Genomic DNA, 22791 nt, shown 5'->3' on the forward strand with positions numbered 1-22791 from the left:
AAATTCTGATATAGGGCTGGGGATGTGGCTCAAGCGCTAGCGCGCTCGCCTGGCATGCGTGCGGCCCGGGTTTGATCATCAGCACCACATACAAAGATGTTGTGTCCACCAAAAACTAAAAAATAATAAATATTAAAAATTCTCTCTCTCTCTTTAAAAAAAAAATTCTGATATATAAAAATACTGTGCTTTGTGAAAAGCTGGTAACAAGGCTGGGACTATAGCTCAGTTGGTAGAGCACTTGCCTTACATGCACAAGGCCCTGGGTTCAATCCCCAGCACCACCCCCGCCACACACACACACAAAAAAAGGCTGGTAACATCGCAACATTAAAAAAAATTTACTGTTTAATGAGCTGTCCCTTCCTGATGAAAGTATCCCCAAATTCATTTCTCCCGTTTCTCTGAGCATCCAATATACCAACTTGGGGATGAAAGGAGACCACACAGGATTCTTTCTCTTGTGTAGATTTTGATAAACAGGGACTAGTAATTTTGCTCAGAAAGATTTTCCACCTTCAAAAAGTGAATCAGGAAAAGTGGGCTATTGGGTTATAATGCAAACAAACCACACATACAATGACTTAAGAGTATTTATTTCTCTCTAATACAAAGTAACAAGGGAGATTCTGGGGTAGAGTTTTGGAGATCTCTGCTCTCCTCAATCAATTCCTTCTCAAATCACAGTGGTCTTATCCCACCAACAGCTCCCATTATCACCCTGGGATCATCTGGACTTAAGTCCCACAGGTTATGGGAAATAGGGAGGCACCACAGTCACCAGTCGCTAGATGTGGGCATGACATCCACACTTGCATACACATCCCTCTGGACAGCACTCAGGTCCAGGATACAACAGTGAGGCTGAGAAGTGTAGACTCAGTGTATGTCCACTGAAAGGAGAGTGGGGAGCATACACCTGCCTCTCCCATGCAGCGCTCCTTGTGGAAGTTCTCTGAAGCTTGATGACTGCTCTGACAAAGGCTGGCTTTTCTCTCCTGTGAGCTCTTAGGTGCCTACTGAGGTCTGACTTCCTATCAAAAGATTTTCCCACTTCTTGAAGCACAGGTTTCTACCTTGTATGAGTTCTCTGGTGCCTGCTGAGGTGTGATTTCTGGCAAAAGGTCTTCCTACACTCATCACACCCATAGGGCTTCTCTCCCGTGTGGGTCCTCTGGTGCACAGTGAGGACAGACTTCTGGTAGAAAGACTTCCCACATTTGCTACATCCATAGGGCTTCTCTCCTGTGTGGGTCCTCTGATGTACAGTGAGGTCTGACTTCTGGTAGAAAGACTTCCCACACTCCTTACATTCGTAGGGCTTCTCTCCTGTGTGTGTTCTCTGATGAACAGTGAGTTTTGACTTCTGATAGAAAGTTTTCCCACACTCATCACATTCATAGGGTTTCTCTCCTGTGTGCGTCCTCTGGTGCACAGTGAGGTCTGACTTCTTGTAGAAAGACTTCCCGCATTCCTTACATTCATAGGGCTTCTCTCCTGTGTGGGTCCTCTGGTGTAGAATAAGGTCTGACTTCTGGTTGAAAGACTTCCCGCATTTGCTGCATTCATAAGGCTTCTCTCCTGTGTGGGTCCTCTGGTGCCTGCTCAGATTCGACTTCTGGTTGAAAGACTTCCTACACTCATCACACTCATAGGGCTTCTCCCCTGTGTGGGTCCTCTGGTGCACGGTGAGGTCTGACCTGCGGTAGAAAGATTTCCCGCACTCGTGACACTCATGAGGCTTCTCCCCTGCGTGAGCTCTCGGCTGTAAAGTGAGGTCTGGCTTCTGGCAGAGAGACTGAGCACCCAAGTCACACTTACAGGGCTCCTGTGTATGTGTTCTTTGCTGTGTCAGGAAGGGCCTCTCACATTCACTGCACACCCAGGGTTTCGTTCTCTGGTGGTGAGTGAGTGTGGGCTTGATGGAGAGGGTCTTTCGGCAGACCCCACACTCATAAGCTCTCCTTCCCACATGGGTTACCCCCTGGACACCAACAGCAAACTGACCACAGCCCTCCGCATAGGCACTGTATTTGCAGGAGGGTTCTCCCAGGTGAACCCTCTCCTGGATGAAGAATATCGTCCCTGTGCCACAGGCCCCACCTTCTCCACCCCGCTCAAGGTCCTGCTGCATCGCTTGAACCTGGTGTTGTGGACCAAGATGCTCAGGGTGCCGGAGGGGCTTTCCAGTCAGGTCACAGGCACCAGGCCCCTCTCCTACATGCATGGCATCAGGCTCACCAGGAAGAAGCATGTTCTGATATACAACAAGCTCATCCATCCTCATTCCTAAGCAGTTTCCATTACTTACAATCAGCTCTGAAATCTGGCTTGAGCTTAAATTAAATGCTCTTTGTAATTCAACTCTCTCTTCGGCTGCACTGCGGCTGGTGATCACAACTTGCCACACATGTCTTTCTCGACTCTCCTGGCTGGTCTCACTCAGATCCTCCACTTTCTGGATATCTGAAATGATCAACAACAAGAAAACATGCCAATGAAGCACACACCTAGGCACTTCTTATGGAATACTTACATAAAGGTTAAGAAGTTTCTTTCTATCCCAGTGGCCTAGTGACTTAAAATATCACAAATAGGTACTGATGTATGATAAGCATATGCCTTTTCTCCCTAATAAGTTGAGAGCTACCTCAGCATTGGTAGCTTTTACTACGTTAAATCACTCTTTTTCTCTGCTTGTTTGAGTTTTCTTTCTCTTTTAATATCCAAGGAAATATTTAGTCAAAATATCTAACCACCACTTGTCTGTATGTTAAGCTGAGTGCTTCTCATCTGCCATTTGTTTTCCTTCCTTTTGTCTATTTTTTCTTAGTAACTGACCACTTTGTGCCACTTCTTTTCTGATTCATTAGCTCTGAAGATGGTATTTCCCAGGATCTGCTACCACAGAACAAATAGGGCCATTTGTCTGTAACCTAAGCAGCAATGCTCCTGGGGGCAAGCTTCTATATCTACATTTGTTTAGTCTTCCTGGGGAAACAGCTACAAGGCAACTGTGGGGTTTTCAAATCTCTTCCCCACCCTAGATGAAGACAACGTCCATCACATCCCTAGTTCAACCTGACATCCTCTGCTTTTCAGAACTGTAACAGGCAGGGTCCACACCCATTGCCGCCTTGGGCACTCCCTCCCTGCTGATCTAAAGGTTTTGTTTCTGCAACCCAGGCTGTGCCTGCCATCACTGAGAAGTCTTCCAGCTGAGACCACAGCCCTGGCACTCTCCTGTTTCTGGAGCATGCACCCTGCTTGAAGAATGTACTGATATTTCAACAGTCTCCTGGTTTCACAGAAAACAACTCTTGCACGCATCTCACTCTCCTTCTTGTTTTCATGTGTCCCACAAAGAGAAAGGGAAAATGTTCACTTCAATAACTCCACTCCCAAACAGAAACCTATGCACTCACACCCTTGGTTCACCTGGCCTTGAAACACAGATCTCTAGTTCTCCTCCCAACTGGGGAAAGACTGTGAGAGGAGCTCAACAGCATACCCACCTCATGTGGATTGGACTCTGCCCCTCCTGCCCCCTGCCCAGGATATGCTTACTGACCTGGATGGCTCTGGTCTGGGGGCTCTTCTGCCACCCACGGCTCTGCTCCTTGCTCCAGCTTGATGATCGCCTCAGGTTTGGGGATGCAGTGCCCTGTAGGGGGAAATGGTGCCGGACTCTGGCCTACGGTGGGTCCTCCTCAGCATCATAGAATCTCATGTCCTGTACACAAAGCTATCTCCTGGATTTCTTTTCTCATTTTTCTTTACTCCTTAGGTGAGCTTTATAAATAATAGCTCTTGACTTTAAATTACAGCTTTAAACTATTAGTTTCCAAAGTCATATTTCCATCACTGATACACACTCTATATTATATGTTGTATTTGGAAAATCACCTCCTCAAAATTAAGCAGTCCCAAAGTAAACTATAATCTCTCTAAAACAGCTTCCTCTTGGGATCCTTCCCAAAATACACCCCACTCACTCTGCCTTATCCCAGAAAAACATTTTTGGTGGTTCTTATCTCGCAACTACATATATTTGGTTTTTCTTTCTCAAAAAAAAAAATTAAGTTCTTTAAAAGGAGATATATGTGTTTAATCACTGCTGTTATTCCCACAGCCACCAAACACTAGCATCTGTGAGTTACCTGCCTGGCAAGCACTGAAAGAACCAGTGAATGTCATGATAAATATCTGCGGGGGACAGTCCTGAAGTGTGAGGGGGAAGGGGCAACTGAGACTTTAGAGAAGCTTGCTGAGAAAAAAGCCCAGGAGCTGTGGGATGGTGGATGGACACAGGAGAGCCACCTGTGAAGACTGTAGGATGCAGGTGTCTGACTCAGGGGTAGGACCAGGGGAAATGCCTCATCCAGCTCACTCGGCACACACGGGCTGGGCTCTGCCCCTCCCACCCCCTGCCCAGGATATGCTGACTGACCTGGATGGCTCTGGTCTGGGGGCTCTTCTGCCACCCACGGCTCTGCTCCTTGTTCCAGCTTGATGATCGCATCAGGTTTGGGGATGCAGTGCCCTGTTGGAGGAAATAGTGCAGGACTTTGGCCACACTGCTACCCAGGGCCCTCTGAGGAACAACAACAGTATGGCTTCTGGAGGAGGGTAATGAAGGGGTCAATATGAACCTTTGTTAGTGGAACCCCATACCCTGACAGCAGTAAACCCTGTGGTGCTCACACTTCCTCAGAACAAACTTGCTCCTGGCATTACTGAGACCTTCACTCACCCAAGGACACCAGGCTGCTGTAGGTCTCCAGCATCACATCCTTGTACAAGGTCCTCTGAGCTTCATCCAGGTCCTGCCACTCATCCCAACTGAAGTTCACAGCCACATCCTCAAATGACACCAAGCCCTGCAATGGAACATGCTTCTAATTCAAGTCATCAGTACCAGGTCATGAGAACAAAAAGCCTGGGAGTTCATTCTGTGTGTGTGAGCATGCTCTGTAGGCCACTCCGTGGGGGGGAAGTCATAGCAGAAACATCCTGCCCATACTAAAACTGCCCCATGCAGCTTCCCTTGCAGATGTGGGATTGCCTTGTTTCCAGGGACAAAGGGATGGAAACCCCTTCCCCCACGAGATTATGATCATATGAGGACATTAAATGTAAGTGCCTACTGAACTAGGGTGTTGAGCTAATTTAAAAGCAAGTATAATGGAAATCAGGGTAACATGGAAATAGGAAAACCATGTTTTTCTGTGTTATCAGACTGCCCTTCACTGAAGAGGCAGAGCCCCAATCTTCCCCATGAATGTGTTACAAACACAGGGAAGCAATGGTCCAGTCCTGAAACAAGGCAGAACACATATCACATGAACAGAACTGCAAAAGGGCAATGTCCAGGTGAGTGACCTTCGGCTCTGAAGTGTACAAGGAGTTGGTTGTGGGTGTTCTACATTTAACACTTGACTCCAGCAATAAAAAGCCTGTGCTCACTGTTGTTAGCATGCTCATAGGCATCTTCATATTCCCTTCCTAAATCCACAAGAATTGATGCACTTGAAAGTGAACATCGCTCACCTCTTATACCAGAAGGCGTAAACAATGAGAGGCCAGCAAAAATAAGTGACATGCCCAGATTAGCACTGACTCCTGAAAGAAGAATTAGGGAAGGGCCTCAAGAGGAGAGTCGGGAAGAACCAGGGGACAGGACCACCCTCAGCAGGACCCAGAGAGATAAGAATAAAGAATAGGGAAACAATCCTGGAAAAGAGAAGAAAACAAAAGAAATGGCAGAAACAAAACTTGATACTAACTGCTGTGTAGGGGTTAAGAGGGTGTTTGCCACTAGGCTGTCTTCATGGGCAGCTCCATAGATCCTGATGCTATAAACTGAAAATGGGTAAAGGCCCAAGAATCTGATGCACAGAATGTGATGGACACATGGTGCTGAAGCTTCTGCATCATCATGGGGATGTCCTGCTGGCAGTGGACACGTGACCCAAGCACAGGGAACTCGAAACTGAAGGCAAATGTCCATGAAATAGTAAGGACTCAGAGGCAACTGAAGCCCAGGGAGTAAATGGCATGCTCAAGAGAAGCTCAGATTCAAAGCAGAAAAGGCATGAGTGCAGAACTTAAGGGGACACTCATGTTCACTGACAGAGAGAGAATGTGTAAGGCTTACTCCAGCAACAAGGAAAAAGTTCAATATTAAGAATTTTATTTCATCATATTCAGAGCTCATGGAAAAGACTATGACTCAGGAGTCTGTGGCAGGAGGATGGCTGAGCCCAGGAGTTCAAGACCAGCCCAGGCAGAGGCCCCATTTCAAAAAAGATTACTGTGATCATCACGTGGACAACACTGATTTAAAAAAAAGCTGCAGCTCTGCTGGCTTGGGACCTTGGACAGTAAAGTTCAGGCTGAGACAACAACCACAAAACTGGGGAGGGGCAAGTCCTAGGAGTGAGTGAGCTAAAGAATACAAGCCACCAAATCAGCACACAAGATCCACCAGAGTACTGGCCAACTTACCTACTTGGGAAACCACAGAGGGATCAACAAGACACTAGTTTAAAAACTATGACTAAGGTGAAGAAGGATCAGGAGAAGAGAAGGAGGGGAGCAGGGGGAAGTCTGAATTAGAACAAATTATATTCCATGCTTCAGGGGTAGAGCTCTCACCTAGCATGTGTGAGGAACTGGGTTCGAACCTCAGCACCACATAAAAATAAAATAAGGGAAAAAAATGTATCCTAATGTTTATAACTAAAAATAATCAATTTTAAAAAACCCAGCCCCTGGAAGCTGAAAGAGATGGAGAATCAGCTACTAATCCTCATAAGGAATGCGTTGTTTGGATTTTGAATCCAGTCAGTGAGCTGCCTTATAGAACAAAAATCACTTCTCCAAAGAATTCAATAGTATCCACAAACTCTAAGGTTTATAACACCCAGGATAAAACTCAGAATCACTGTTCATGTGAAGAAATTGGAAGAAGTGGGTGACTTATGTGTAGGGTGGAAAATCCCCAGACCAAACCCAGTCCACCCAGCTATGACAGGAGAACAGACTGCTCAGCCACCAAAGACCACCTTCATGTCAGGAAGAAGGAGAGGAGGGCCAGCAGTGGAAAAAGAAACCAGAAGAAAATGCAAAGTCTTTACCAGTAAAAACATTACAAAACCAGAATGGAAGTTTGCCAATTGATTTAGCAGCAGATGAGAAGACAAAAGAAAGCAATAGAACCTGAAGATGGTCAATATATATTTTCTAACCTTTATGAAAAAAAAGAAGAAAAACAGAGTCTCAGAAAACAGTGGGGAAATTTAGAAATAATTCAACATATACATTACTGGCATTTCAAAAAACAAGTACAGAACACAAAACACAAGTTCAGAAACCTTCCCAGATGTTGTGACAGCAGTTTATAGGCTCAAGACACTCAACCTCCCTTCATCAGGACAGAAACTACCTGGGAACATAACAGTGGAACTGATGAGATCCAAAGAAAAGAGAGGAGCATGAAAGCAGCCAAAGAAAGGACAGCCACCATGCCTGAGACAGCCACATGTGAGGAACGCCAACTTTCATCATGGAAAGACATCTTCACAGAGTTGACAGAAAAGACACAATCCCACACCAGAGGAACTATCCTAAAGACCATGTAAATTAAAGACATTTTCAGATAAACACAACTAAGACGATTCACCGCTAGTAGGCCCATACTGCAAGATACCAAAGAAGTTCTGCAGCTGCAACAGATTGCCCCAAGAACTGACGAAGACAAACAGAGGAGGATCAGGATCAAAGAAATGGGACACGCCGCACACAACAGATGGATTATAGATAAATTTTCCTCTTCATTTTTTATTCTTTTTTTGGTACCAGGGATTGAACTCAGGTGTTTAACCACTGAGCCACATCCCCAGCCCTTTGTATTTTTTTATTTTTAAATCAGGCCTCACTATGTTGGTCAGGGCCTCACTTAGTTGCTACAGCTGACTTTGAACTTGCAATCCTCCTGCCTCAGCCTCCCCAGCCACTGAGATCACAGATATGTGCCACCGCACCCAGCACTTTTCGTCTCTTTTAATCTCTTTAAAAGATATATGATTGTTTAAGCACAATTACTACAACACCTAGGTAACTCCTAATGTATACAGATTCAGCAGGTAACTACCCGTGTACAAAGACAAAAAAGCAGAAAAGACAGAGGTTATACAGGGAACCATTCCACTGAAAAGTACTTGCATTTTACGGGAAGCTATATGGCAGCACTATAAGTATGACAAACTGAAGATCCTCAAAGGATGGTGAACAAATACAGCACGATAGTTCCCTATGGCTGCCATAGCAAAGAACCAGCCCAGGTAACAGCAGCTTTCCTCGCCTGTGGAGGTGGGGCTGCAGGCTGGGGGCTTCTGAAGCTTCGGCTCTGCCTGAGGATGGCCTTCCTCTGCATGCAGACACCCTCATTTCTTTCTTGTGACTAAATAGACTGACAAGGTTAGTGCCCCCACATAATCTTAACAACCTTTCCAATGTATACAGGAGGCTCTCCCCGTGGGTTCTGCATCTGTGTATTCAACCAATTTCAGATAAAAAAACATTTGAAAAAAATTAACTCTGTACTGAACAAGTGGAGTTTTTTTAGATTGTCATTATTCCCTGAACAAAGCAGTATAACTATTACAACTATTTACACAGCATTTAAATTGCATTAGGTATTATAAGTAATTTAGAAATAATTAAAGTGTATGGGAAGATGTGCATGGATTATACGCAAATACTACAGCATTTTACATAAGAAACTTGAGCATCTACAGATTTTGGTATCTCTGGGGTTTCCTGGAATCTGTGCCCTACAGATGCCAAGGGAAGACTACACTAAAAATTTTAAAAGACAGGAAAGAGGAAACAGAAACAAATATTAGATGAGACAAACAGAAAACAGGTAGTAAAATGGTAGTGCTAAGTCATCATACTAATGATTTAATGTAAATAGAGTATTTAAGGCAGAGAATCTTGGACTTGACAAAAAAATAGACTCAACAATATGCTCTCCATAAAGACAATTTAAATATAAAGACACAAAACCAACTAAGTAAATATAGACACTGACTGGGGGCTGGGGATGTGGCTCAAGCGGTAGCGCGCTTGCCTGGCATGCGTGCGGCCTGGGTTCAATCCTCAGCACCACATACAAACAAAGATGTTGTGTCCGCCGAAAACTAAAAAAATAAATATTAAAATTCTCTCTCTCTCTCTCTTTAAAAAAATATAGATACTGACTGAAAGCAAAAGGATGAAAGATACACTATGCAAAAATAATAACAAAAAAGCTCAAGTAGAGCTACCAGAGGAAATAAACTTCAATATAAAACATAGAGCACAGACAAGAGACCACTCATGGTAATAACAGTTATGAATGTGTGTGCACCTAAAAACAAAGTCTTATGGGACATGAAAAAAAAGCCTCAAAACTAAAGAGGGAAATCAAACCCTCCACCATTATGGCTGGGAATCAATACTCATCTTGTAGTAACTGATGGGACAACCAGACAAAAGACATGAATGGCACCACTCTAACCTGACACCCAGAGAGAAGAGGACTCAAGGTGGAAATCATGAGCATGCTCCATGTCCACATGGAACTAAATTAGAAATCAACAACAATAACAAAAACAGAACTTTACCTAAATACTAAGTGACGTAAAAGAAGAAAGCACAGGGAAATTAAAGTGCACCTGGAACAAAATATACTTATTGTAAGACTGGCACTCATGGCAGGTCAAAGGCAGCCACAAACTCTTTCCCCTCCTTGGGGTGGGAACAACGCCCCTGCAGATAGAATCTGTGCCTGCACAGCCAGCTTAGTCAGAATGTGGCACAGCTCAAACAATAGTAAAAGTTAGAGATGAAAGACTGTCCTCAACTTGAGAGGTAGAGTTGTTAAAGTTCAGACTGAATATCAGTCTCTGAATAAAAGGATGACAATCATCTCACACATTATGTTATACTAACAAACTATAACTGTGAATTTTAAATGTTAAGAAAAAACATAGGGAAGTAACCTCATGACACTGGGTTTAACAATTCTTTCTTGGATATTATACCAAAAACACAAGTAACAAAAACCAGTAAGTTGAATTATACAAAATTGAAATCTTTTGTGCATCAAAGGACACTATTCAACAGAATGAAAAGATAATCAATGGAACGGGAATCATATATAAGACAATAACATCCAGAACATGTAAAACAAAATCCTACAACTCAAAAAAACCCAAAACCTTGTGGTTTAGTCAGCTTTTTCACTATTGTAACTAAAAGATCCAACCAGAACAACTTTAGAGGAAGAAGAGTTAATTTAGGGCACAGTTTCAGAGGTCTGAATTCAGAAGATTCCATTCCTCCGGGCTCAAGGTGAGGCTGAACAAAGTGGCAAAGGAATGTGGCAGAGGGAAGCAGTTCACATGATGATAAGTAAGCAGAGAAAGAGATTCCACTTGCCAGATAAAAAATATATACCCTAAAGCCATGTCCCCAATGTCCACCTCCACCAGCCACATCTACCACCTTCAGTTATCACTCAGTTAATCCCTAACAGGAGATTAATTCACTGATTGGGTTAAGACTCTCACAGCCCAATAATTTCTTCTCTAAACCTTCTTGCTTTGGCTCACAAGTGAGATTTTGGGGGACACCTCACAATACATACAAATGGTTGATACTGCAGTCATCAGAAAAATACAAATCAAAATCACAATGAAATAACCCTCCATACCCATTAGGTACAAATGATTCAAATCTGTGCATCTCATTCTCTATATATCTTTTAACCAACCCTTGTTCAAATGTGCCCCACTAACCCCTGAACACTGGATAATAAATAAGCATAGTTCCTGAGAGATCAAACCTGTCATTTGAGCACTCATGTCCTTCAGATTTTGCAAAGAGTAACATTTCCACTGCAACAAGATTACTACATTTGTTTGTGAGCAACAAAAGCTCCTCCCCCTATATTAGCCCTATACACATATATTAGCCTAACATGAAAAGAAAAAACCAGAGCAGCACAACTTGACATCAAAACCAGAACTGAGAGGGAAGGAGAAAGCAGTCCTGGAGAAATTCTATTTTGTTGCTTGGGTCACTGGCTGGAAGGTGTCAATTGCTAGCGTAGGGATGAGAGGATATGGATGAGAGGATTGGATTCATGAAGCCTGAGGTGCCTTTGGAATAGCAGCAAAGAAGCACTCAACAGGAAGATGAATCTATAGTCTAACAGTGGGAAAAGATCCAAGCTGGAAATAGGAATGTCAAATCGGAGGGCCACATCAGTCAAAAAACTCAAGAGTAAGAGGAATGGGGCCTCAGATGGAACACTTGAAGAAAAAAAAAAAAAAAAAGGCAAAAAAAAAAAAATCCATGGAAGAAAAAAATCACAAGAGGCCACAGAAGAAAATAAAAGATGGGATTTCTAAAAGATCATGGACAGAGGTCTTAAATATGGCAAAAGATTCAATAGTCAATGGGTCTGACTATAATTTAGGTTACCGGTAAGCGTTTGACAAAATGAACTGAGACTTCATTGACTGGACTAAAGTACAAATGAGTGGGAATATACACCAGAAAATCCAACTTTGCAGTTAGCTGCATACTTTACAGCCACACAAGCTGAGAGAGATGTGTAGACAGTTTTTTCATTACATATGGTCAATTCAATCCTCCAGGCCACCGAAAAGCTGTCTGGGATCAACTATTTTAGCAACTCCAGTAAAACCTCATTAAGGTAGCTAAATGTAACCAATGAAGACAGCATTTCCACCTTGGGTTCAGCAAGTCTTCATATCCCAGAAGTTAGCATGCCACCCTTGTGGGTTTGTTGAATTATGTAAAAATTATGCCTCCCTTTTTTTGCCACAACATCAGAAAGACCAGAGACATATATGCACTCAACTTAGATGATTCTAAAGTCTTATAATCTGCTAAAACTACATGCCAATTTTATCTTATTTGTATGCATTTCCTAGAGGCTGAATCTTACTTTTCCACTTAATTCTCAGACCCCATAAAGGTCATTAAATAAAATGTAAAACAGAATGGAGAAACAACTCACCAGAGATGTATCCATTTTTGTTTGCTCTTGGAAATGCACAGAGGGCTCTGGAAGCATAGCTAGGAAAGGTGGTGAATGGAGTGGAGTCATGGAGAATTGGTATGTCTCAGATTCTCCTGCTCAACACACTAGAGAGAAGCTGAAACAGAAATTTTAAAAAGCCTCTATATGGAAGAGAACCCTCTATGTTTCAGTATGGACACCAAAGTTCCCACTGAAGACATACCTACAATCCCACTAATTGGTAAAGATTAGAAATACAATTCATTTTGAGTTACTTAAAACAACTATTACCTACAGATTTAGCAACAAATTAACATTTCCCAAAGAAATAAAAACTTAACAAAAACTGTTACAGATATATACTTCACAAGTGAACTATTTTACTATTGAGGCAGGATACCCCAGAGGACCCCATGTGAGCATTTCCACCACACCCCTTGCTTTTGCATACTTAAGTTTCATGAAAAGTATGCATGTGCCGCGCATGATGGCACATGCCTGTGATCCCAGCAGCCTGGGAGGCTGAGGCAGGGGGATCGCAAATTCAAAACCAGCCTCAGCAAAAAGCGAGGCACTGGGGCTGAGGTTGTAGCTGAAGTGGTAGAGTGCTCACCTAGCATGTGTGAGGCACTGGGTTTGATCCTCAGCACCACATAAAAATAAAATAAAGATATTGTATCCACCTAAAATTAAAAAATAAATATTTAAAAAAAGTAAGGCACTAAGGAACTGAGACCCTGTCTCAGTTGGGGATGTGGCTCAATGGTTGAGTGCCCCTGAGTTCAATCCCTGGTACCAAAAAAAAAAAAAAGTATGCTTGCTGCAACCCATCATTTTGGACCCATAGTTATATAGGAAAAATATACATAATATATACTTCTTATAGTACACTGTTCCAGTAGTGGTTCCCAACAAGCCATCTCTCTGTATGCAAGCACTCATACAGTACCACAAACCTGGACTCTGCTATTTATGTTACTGCCTTGGCCAATGAGACAACAGGAAATGTCAAACACACACGTTTGAAAAGCACTTGCCCACTGGTGCTGGTCTCTTCGGACAAAGACATGCTGTGAAGAAGCCTGGGGCTACATTGCTCTAGCCAAGAGCTAGCGTAAATTACTAACCATGCAAGTGTTAAGGCAAGCAGCCTCAGTTGAGGCACCCGATGTCCAAAGCCTCATGTGTGATCCAGACAACACTAGCAAAAAATTTCCAGCTGAATTCCTTCCAAAATGTGGAGCCACAGAACCTCAAATAAATGAGTGCATATTTTTCTCAGTATGTATCAGTTGGTTAGGGTTAGCAAGTGCTTATATACTAATCATCCAGAATGCAATTTTTAAAAAATATTTTTAGCTGTGGATGAACACAATTTACCTATTTTTATGTGGTGCTGAGGATCAAACCTAGTGCCCCACACATGCTAGGCAAGCACTCTGCCACTGAGCCACAACCACCCAGCCCAAGAACTCAATGTTTTTGTTTGGGGTTTTTTTTTGGGGGGGGGGGGTACTTTGGACTGAATTCAGGGGCACTCGACCACTGAGCCACATCCCCAGCCCTATTTTGTATTTTATTTACAGACAGGGTCTCACTGAGTTGCTTAGCAACTCGTTTTTGCTGAGGCTGGCTTTGAACTCATGCTTTCTGACTCAGCCTCCTGAGCCACTAGGATTACAGGCATGTGCCACCAAGCTCGAAAAGAACTCAGTGTATTTTAAGGGACAGTCTTAAAATACAATCAAGTTAGCTGCATGGCCACATGTACAAGTACTGAAAATCACAAGCAATGTCAACTGCATGGACTTCAGTAAGAATGCTGGTATAAGTGGAGGCCACCTAAATCATTAAAAACAAAATATTTGCAGATCAATAGACTGTTTTAAGTTTTGCCACATCATAAAAGGTATGTTTACTTCAAAAAAATAGTTTGTTACATGTTAAGTGTCCCTTATTCCAAATGCTTGAGACCAGAATTATTTCAAATTTCAGAGTTTTCTGGATTTTGGAATATCTGCATAGATTTTTTTTAAGTTATAGGGGGACAAAATACCTTTGTTTTATTTATATGTGGTGCTGAGGATCGAACCCAGGGCCTCACAAGTGCTAGGTGAGCGCTCTACTGCTGAGCCACAACCCCAGCTCTCTGCATAGATTTTAATGGTTATATACCTAGTCCAAAATAGTTTCAAATTTCATATTTTTGGATTAAGGATGCCCAATCTATACTTAAAAGAACACACTGTGCCATATTTTATTTACATTTATGAAATTAGTTTGGAGAAGTGTGATCCAGCATAATTTTCCCATTTTAAGTTACAGGCTCATTTTATTACCAAATTTATGATTTTTAAAAATAGACAAATTACATTAGGCAAGAAACACTTGTGTTATCAACATTTTAAGGTGACAATCCACAAGAAGTACTAGGGATAAAAAAAGAGACGTGTTTAAGGCAATGTGTTTTAAAGTACAGTTTATGCTACATGGATAGTTTCCAAACAAACAAAAAACCAATCTCCAACAGTGAAAATAATACTAGTTGTTTTGATTAAACTTGTAGCAAAATTAATAATATTAGCTAAAAAGTCAGGATGCCTAACATTTACGTGATTCTCATGTGATCCTGTGTGAGGCACATCATCTTAGAACCAATTACTTCATCTTTCATATAAGACAGAAGGACCCTGGCAAGCCCTTCCTGAGCTACCAGCGAGAACCATCAGGACAGAGGGAGCACCTGCACATCTCTACAAGCCAAATTTGATGACAGACTGGCTTTGAAAGAGCTCAGATTCTGGAAACAATGGGGGCACGGATTGGAGGAACTAGAATGTGGTTAGAGAGCACTGTAGCCAGATCCTCTCTGGTGCAACAGGGTATCCCTCTACTCCAGATCACAATCCTATGCCCCCTCCAATAAGTAACATTTGCTAGGCTATGACTTATCCTTCAGCCCAGTTCATCTCTCTCTCCTGAAAGTTGGTCCATACCTTCCCAACAGCACCTTGTGGGTGAGAGCTTCAGATGAGGTAGCACTACCCAAACCTTGAGCACTCTGGGCAGGAGGACCAACTGCTTAGGTCATGCAAGGCTAGTATCCTCCCCTTCCTGGGACTCCTCTTATCTTAAGTGCTAGTGAGAGAATTCAGACCTGAGGGGTACTCTTTCAGGAGGGATTCCGATCCACAGGGCGCCCTCCTTCAAGCTTTACCACACCTACTTAATTCTTAAAAACATAGGGCCACCCCAATCTCCTGCGTATGATCTTCTGTAGACTCAAACCAAGAGCCCTAGGCGGGCTACACGGTGGCGGGGGCGGGGGATACAAATGCCACATCGCAGGATTGTCCACGTACACTTCACCACCCTCTGGGAACTGGGGGGTAGTTCATCAGGGTCGCTGCCAGCCTCATCTCACAGACCGGTAAACTGAAGGTCGCTCCGTGGCACAGCGGTCTGCACAGCCCCACCAGGCCCGCTCGCTGGGCCAGCTTCTTATACAGAAGGCATACAGGGCCTCCAGCCGCTTGGACTCCGACAAGGCTGTCACGACAGCCCACCCAAGCGCCGCGGCCCCGCGCCCGCCCCGAGGAACTCACGGAGCGTCGCCTCGGGGAGCCCTACCGCGGCTCGCACCTGCACTTCGGTGCCCCGCCTGCGACTCATTCACGGTTGGGCTCCCAGAGCCCGCCGAGGCCAGGGTGCCTCTGCCCCCATCGCACCAACCTTCTGGCTGGCCGCGTCGGAGGGCCGCAGGGACCGGAACTTCCGGGCGGGAAACTCCGGGAGTGGGCGGGGCACCGCACGCGCAGGAGGAAACTGGAACGCGCTCCCGGGTCTCGCGTGGGCGGCTTCTCGCGGTGAGAGACACTTCCCACAAGCCTCTGCGCCGTGCGCGGGCGCCGCGGGAAGAAACTGTTCGCGGCGGTACCCGAGGTGGCCGGCGTCCACACCCAGAGGCGGAGGTCTGTGGCTGCGGAGGGTGTGGTCGTTGTCTGGTGCGCCCTGAAACACCGCAGTTACGAATCATAACGGCCCCTCTGGACACCTCTCCAAGGCATGTGTTTTCTGCCACTGGCCTGTGTCCGCGGACCGTGTTCCACGGGCGGACATCCTGCTCTAGCAGGTCACGGAGTCGATGCTCCGGAGCCTCTTGCAGGTTGCATTTCCGAAGTCTGCTCATTGTTTGCCCAGAAATTGCCAATTTCGGGCCAGCCATCTATCAGATCTCTAGTTTGTGAAATGGACTTGAACTTTGTCTTTCGCTTCTGGATTTCTGTCACGCACTGGGGTTTCTGGATCCGGGCCACCACCATGGCTCCTCAAGACAGGACATGCTGCTTGAGGGTCACAGTGTACTTGAGAGGAGGAGAAGGGAGTTAGGGGTGGGGTCGATGGCGCTGTGAGGCTGGCGCCCTTGCCCAAGACTCACCACTGTCTTCCCCTGTTGGAATTATCTAGTCCTATCCTACAACCCCCAGTGATTGTAGTCTACAGATCCAGAAGCTAAGCCTTGATCTTCCCAGAGCCCTCCAACATTGGAATCCCTGTCTCCCTCAGAGTCCTGGATCCCAGGCTTCTCTCTTGAACACCGTCGGTACACACGACCTTGGTGCCTGATATAAAGTCCTGTTGTATGTGGGTTGATAGTCCCTCTCTTTATGTACCTCAGTCCTTTCTCCCAGAATGGGAAGAGTAAGGCACATTTCCTTAGCTCCCACCTTAAACCCAGCTCTAATGTAATCCATTTCTTTCCCCTATAATGGCACATTACTCAGAGCCAAGGAGAGAATCCAGGACCAGCCCACCACATTTCCAACACTAGCTGTGTTGTATTGTTTCAGTGTTCAAGTTCACATTTTTTTTTGTTGAATTTATTCCTAATTATTTTTTATATTACTGTAATATAAATAGAATTGATCCCTTTTTTTATTGGTTGTTCAAAACATTACAAAGCTCTTGACATATCGTATTTCATGCATTAGATTCAAGTTGGTTTTGAACTCCCAATTTTACCCCAAATAAAAATTGCAGAATCACATCGGTTACACATCCACATTTTTACATAATGCCCTATTAGTAACTGTTGTATTCTGCTACCTTTCCTATCCTCTACTATCCCCCCTCCCCTCCCCTCCCATCTTCTCTCTCTACCCCATCTACTGTAATTCACTTCTCTCCTTGNCTGCCCATATTATTGATACCAGTGATGAGAATCAGCTGAGTCCTGTATCCCTGAAGCAGGCCAGAGACCCCCCCCCCTCCCAGAAGATCCCTGCCACAGCTAAGCTAAACAGAATTTTTGAGGGTCTCTGGAGCCTTCACAGAGGTGTTTGCATCTCAAAGGACTATAGTCAGGTCCTGCAGAGCTAGCTGGTGGGAAGACTGGGGAGAGGGACTCTCCCTTTCCCAGACATAGATTTTTAATAGTGTCCTTGGCCTGAATTGGGTCCCCAGAACAGTGGAAAAGCTGCTTTTATGTGAACTTCTACAGATTGTGAGCCTCTGAGCCCCTCCCCTTACACACTGGGTATATAAAGTTCTAAAACTTTCTAAACTCGGAATTTCAGGGGGGTGATTTGGTAGAGGCAAAAAGCCTCCCTTTGGGGCTAGGGCTATAGCTCAGTTGGCAGAGTGCTTGGCTTGCATGCACATAGACCTGGATTTGATTCCTCAGCGTACACACACACACACATACAAACACCTTTGAATCTGACTGCAGCCAATAAACCTGCTACCTCCTATTTCTTGGTGTCCTTCCTTGTTTGTCCTACTTCATCCCCAGTTTTGAAGAGTGAACACACGAGAAATACCAAGGCAACCATAGAAAAAAAGTTTTATTTAAAGGATAGAATAGAATAGAGATAGTGTAACAGGAGTCCACTTAATGCTTTGAATACAACTCTTACTGCTCTTGACACTGCAACTTATTTTTAAAATGGTCTTGTTTTTTTCTCTTCCTCTCTCCTTGCTTCTCCCTAATCTCTCTCCCACCCTAATCTCAGGGAAAATATGATTACCTTTCTTCCCCATCCTAGGCAGAGTTATTGGTCCCTGAGTACACACCCACCATAGGAAAGAAGTAATCCAAACTTTGGGGATGGTACCAGAAGATCTCAGAAACTCCCCAAAATTAACAAGTGAATTACAGCTCCAACAGAGAACACATGGAATATAGCCTTTGAGTCACCTCTTAAAAAGTTCCCTGTTCCTGCTGATGGGCAGAATCACAGCCTCTGGGACAGGACTCCTTGGTGTTTCTCCTTTGCTAGCAAAGCAATAAACCTTTTTCCTTTTTCTCAAAACTGTGTCTTTGTTATTGGATTGGCATCAAGGACAAGGACTGAGCTTTCAGCAAAACTGCCAGGTGTTTAAGACCAAGTTGGTCAAACTGACTCGTTGTTTCTATTTGCTCCTACAGTCAGCTGAGATTCCTCAGAGATCACCCTTGTGTACATGTGCAAAGCATCCTGGCTCCTTTAGCTTTTCTTTACCAGTGGTGCCGCTTGCCAGGATGGGTTGGGGTTTCCTATATGGACATTTAAAAGGAAAAACTTTTTTTTAATGTAATGTAAAATGTACACTTGTGTCCGGCCTATCAAAAGTAAGTAAAGCTGAAGGCTACAAAGGAAGGGTTCTTGAGTGAGAGTGCCTAATAATAATGATCACAAGAATCACAAATTTGTCCTGAGTTAATTTGAGCCTGATTTCATAGACTTACAAATTTCCTAATCTCCCACATTGATGAACTTGGTCTGTTTTTTATTGATAAGATTATGAGTTCCTATCCTTATGGTTTTCAGAGACTGGCTGAAATACTGTTTTTTGTGCTAATTATTTGAAAAAAAAAAAAGTAATGCTTTGCTGTCTTTATTGTTGTCTTAGGATGATCCCTGCCCTATGAATGCCTTGTCCAGTCACCTGCCATCTTCCACTGTGTACCTCAGGACTGCTCTGATGCTGAATGCCCTTAACTGTCCACACCCCACCTGATAGAGAACAAGAACTTTGGGTTACTTCCCCCAACTTTGCTCCTTTTCAGCAGGAAGCAGTTTGGAGATGTTATCACCCATTTTTCCATATAAGTGGACTATAGAAAGCTGGGCATGGTGGCACATGCCTATGTAATCCTAACAGCTCAGGAGGTTGAGACAGCAGGATCGTGAGTTCAAAGCCAGCCTCAGCAACTTGGTGACCCCTTGTCTCTAATAAAACATAAAAAAGGACTGGGGATGTGGCCTGGTGATTAAGTGCCCCTGGGTTCAATCCCTGGTATGAAAAAAGAAATTTAATATAGAAATTGACAGTGGCAACACTTCTCTGAAGAGAAGGGGCCCCAGAACTGGGTATCTGAGGAAGTGGGGGTGTCCTTCTCCTTTTATACATTTTAGATTTCCTTTGTTCTCATGCTATCCCCCATCGTGCCTAGATGGCCCAAAAAGTGGAGTGGAATGATCCACGGGTGGGGAAGGAGCCTTACAGGGGTACAGGCAGAAAGGAAGCATCCCAGGGGGCATTAATTAACAACTCTTTGTAGGGAAGAACAATTCTCTGGAAACAAGTAACCCTGGCAACAGGTAACCCTGGCAACAGGTGAGGGAAAAGGAAGTACTTTAGAGGTATTAATATTTCATTCCCTTTTGGGTAGGTTGTGGCTTAGTGGTAAAATGCTTGCCTAGCATGCCTAAGGCACTATGTTCATCCCTGGCACCACATAAAAATAAACAAATAAAATAAATAAAGGTATTGTGTCCATCTACAACCAAAAAAATATTTCATTCCTTTTTAATCAGCTTCCATCTTCATTCATTACCTACACTAACTATCCTTTCTGCCACCCCTCACCTGCCAAGATCATATGACCTTTAAAGATAATTACGCTTGTTCCTTTCAATATAAATACTTTTACTTCTGTTGCCAGAATGCCCTTGCTAGCACCCCCAGTGCGATGATGAATAAAAGTGGTGAGAGTGGATTCATTACCTTGTTCCTGGCCTTAGGACAAAAGAGTATATGCTTCCTTCACTAAGTATGATGTAGTGTTTTATATTTCCTTTATCTGTTTTAGTATGATCATTTCTCTTCCTACTTTGTAAAATTTTGTTAAACTTGTTTTCTGCATCTAGAGATGATCATGTGGTTTCACTAATTTTTTTGACATGGTTTGTATTATAATTTATTTGACTATTAAACCAACCTAGCATTCCTGGAATGAATCCCATATTATTCACTTCATATGTTGCTGGTTTATTGTATTTGTTGAAGGTTTTTGCATCAATATTTCCCTTGCCTGCCTTCACCTGATCCAGGTGAAGCAGTAGGGTGTGACTGATGCATCTGCTGTCTCCCTGTGCAGGCCTGAGTGGTGCTCCACCCCTCACTAAGAGGCTCTTCCTCCACAGCCAGGAGGCAGCTGCACCACTGTAAGACGTGGCTATTTTTTCTTGGCCCTTTTACTTCCTTAAATTTAGTATACAAGTTTAGGCCAGTTTCACCAGTCTTAAGGTAGGAGTACTGGGTTTTAAGTTTAATGTTTATAACTTTATAGTGATTTACCCTTTCATTTATCTGGGGGTCAGTAAAAGTACTAGAAGTTAGACTTACATTCTGTCTGTTCTGTAGGTAATGTCCTATCATCTCAAATTAACTCAGGTCGTTATATTAGAAATTGTACTTTTGCAAGGCACTAACAGACGATAGTTATAAAAAAATACAAGGAAAATACAAAATAAAATTAACAAAAGTAAAAACATATTGAGTTTGTATAATAACTATGAACATAATAGCTAAAGGAAATATGGCTGCAGATGTAGCCCTGCAAAGCCTGCTTTACAGGGTTTTTCAATTGCCACATTCCTATGGGAAAATTATTTTCTGTCTTCTGAACTCCCAATGGAAGAGGCTCAACAGGCTGTAGGGATACCAAGTAGACCATAGAGAATGGTGGGTTTCTCCTAATGCCACCCTATTACTCCCTGAAGCATCCCAGTGGAAGATTCTAAAGTTGATCACTTCTACTATTTGGGAAGAGATAACACTCTTACCCTAAAACAGAAAATATTTTCAGAAAAGGGCTTAAGGGACACAGTCCAACAGATCATCCAAAGCCATAAAAGCTGCCTTATGTTTTTTGCCTTTCCTTGGGCTCTTACAGCCCTGGTGCTTATTCTTCTTTTTGGTCCTTACATTATCAGTTTGCTTATTCACTTTGTTTCCTTTCGTGTAAAGGCAATAAAATGGAGTCCCAATGGCCATCCCTCCAGACTTCTACCATGGATCCATCAACAGACCCACTGATATATACCATCAGTGTTGGCCTCTGGATTGGCCTGCTGCTTCTCACTTGTCCTAGAACTTCCTCAGAAGGATATCCCCGTTACTCTGATGATGCCCCTTGTCAGCCTGAAGTAAGTAGTCACTGCCCCAACTCCCAACAGTAGCTGGGGTATCCTCTGAGAGAGGGGATTAGGGTCAATGTAGAAGAGCTTAGGTAGCCAGGGCAAGGTGATGAGTGAGGAGGTCAAGGGCAGGGCCAGAACAAAGGAGCATGGAGAGGGTCTTCTAATGAGGTCAATTTCCTGTTTGAAAAAAGGCTCCTGGACACAAGTGGGGGACCCAATCAGATAGACACTTCTATACTTGTGCTCCTAAGTGGGGGATCCAATACAAAAACAACAGATGTCTGGGCAGAGGGGGGTACCAATCAATAATAGTAACAAGAAAAAATGGGAAGAAAAATTAAAAAGAAATAAATTAAAAGGTACAAAGTTTCAATTATACTAGGTGAGTTCTGTGGTCTACTACTATATAGCATAGTGCCTATGGCAATATTGCATATTTAAAATGCACTGAATGAGTAGATCTTACAGCCAGGCGTGGTAGCGCAGTCCTGTAATCCCAATGGCTTGGGAGGCTGAGGGAGGAGGATCAGGAGTTCAAAGCCAGACTCAGCAACTATGAGGCACTAAGCAACTGAGAGAGACCCTGTCTCTAAACAAAATACAAAATAGGGATGGGGATGTGGCTCAGTGGTCACAAGTGCCCCTGAGTTCAATTCCCAGTAACCCCCCTGCCCAAAAAAGTGGATCTCACAATGTGGTTTTTTTTCCCACAAAAATGAAAAGGAAAAAGAAGAAAAAGAAAAAAGCCATAAAGCTTGGAGGAGGAATTTACAGCCTTGATGGTGGTGATGGTTTCTTAGTGTATCTTACCCCAAATTCACTGAGTTGTAAACATTATGTACAAAACCAAATAAAATATAGGACTTGCTCTACTGCCTACCAGTGCCTTCAGTCCACGTAGAACTACACAAACTCAGCTGCCATCGCAGTGGTGGTCACCACCAACACGCCCGGCTGGGTCGACCTGGGGAGAAGTAGAAGGCTACTTGCAGCGCTCATGGCCTAGGGCGACATACCTGTCGCAGGACCGTCGTCTTTAATGCCATGACACACTTCAAGCTGGCCTTGGGCCTGGTGTCCCGGAGCAGAACCACAGAAGAGGTTTTGTTCCATGTGACTTGTGGAGGGAAGGCTCTCAGAGCCTGAAGAAAGCAAGGCACCACCTAGGCGTGGGCGGCAGGTGCGTAGTCGCCTATGGAGACTGGCTTTGACCTAATTTCAGGGTGCCATGGAGCTCCGTGGCCTCAGACTCCCTCTGAGGCGAAATACCGGGCCTTCATCTGC

General features: G+C 43.9%; 1 protein-coding gene, 1 long non-coding RNA gene and 1 other non-coding gene across 4 annotated transcripts; 2 read left to right on the top strand and 1 right to left on the bottom strand.

The window, feature by feature from the left end:
- Positions 1-210: 210 nt before the first annotated feature.
- Positions 211-293, top strand: Trnav-uac. The gene has a single exon. It is a non-coding gene; the product is annotated as a tRNA-Val (tRNA).
- A 286-nt stretch (positions 294-579) lies between these two features.
- Positions 580-16394, bottom strand: LOC107139056 (zinc finger protein 717-like). 2 transcript variants are annotated; one of them, XM_048783979.1, is made up of 7 exons: positions 15731-16394; positions 12098-12156; positions 4754-4880; positions 4451-4543; positions 3572-3664; positions 2312-2466; positions 1406-1700 (listed from the first exon to the last, which is right to left on the bottom strand). In XM_048783979.1, exons 1-7 carry the CDS (start codon positions 16323-16325, stop codon positions 1650-1652), a joined length of 1173 nt encoding a protein of 390 aa, XP_048639936.1. In that variant the 5' UTR covers positions 16326-16394; the 3' UTR covers positions 1406-1649. The 2 variants fall into 2 exon arrangements, with proteins under 2 accessions (XP_048639935.1, XP_048639936.1); XM_048783978.1 differs by having other exon boundaries at positions 580-2466; positions 15731-16304.
- On the top strand, positions 15948-22376 carry LOC107138887. The gene is made up of 4 exons (XR_007340926.1): positions 15948-16071; positions 20463-20529; positions 21335-21513; positions 22231-22376. It is a non-coding gene; the product is annotated as an uncharacterized LOC107138887 (long non-coding RNA).
- Positions 22377-22791: the final 415 nt, after the last annotated feature.

The sequence above is a fragment of the Marmota marmota genome, unplaced genomic scaffold, assembly GCF_001458135.2.
Source record: "Marmota marmota marmota unplaced genomic scaffold, marMar, whole genome shotgun sequence".
In the NCBI taxonomy this organism is placed as follows: domain Eukaryota; kingdom Metazoa; phylum Chordata; class Mammalia; order Rodentia; family Sciuridae; genus Marmota; species Marmota marmota.

Coding starts and splice junctions, on each gene's coding strand:
- LOC107139056 (XM_048783978.1), bottom strand. CDS start 16,289: ATGAGCAGACTTCGGAAATGCAACCTGCAAGAGGCTCCGGAGCATCGA. Junction 4,881..12,097: donor CAAAAATGGATACATCTCTG/GTGAGTTGTTTC, acceptor GTTCCATTGCAG/GGCTTGGTGTCATTTGAGGA. Junction 4,544..4,753: donor CAGCAGCCTGGTGTCCTTGG/GTGAGTGAAGGT, acceptor TTCCTCCAACAG/GGCACTGCATCCCCAAACCT.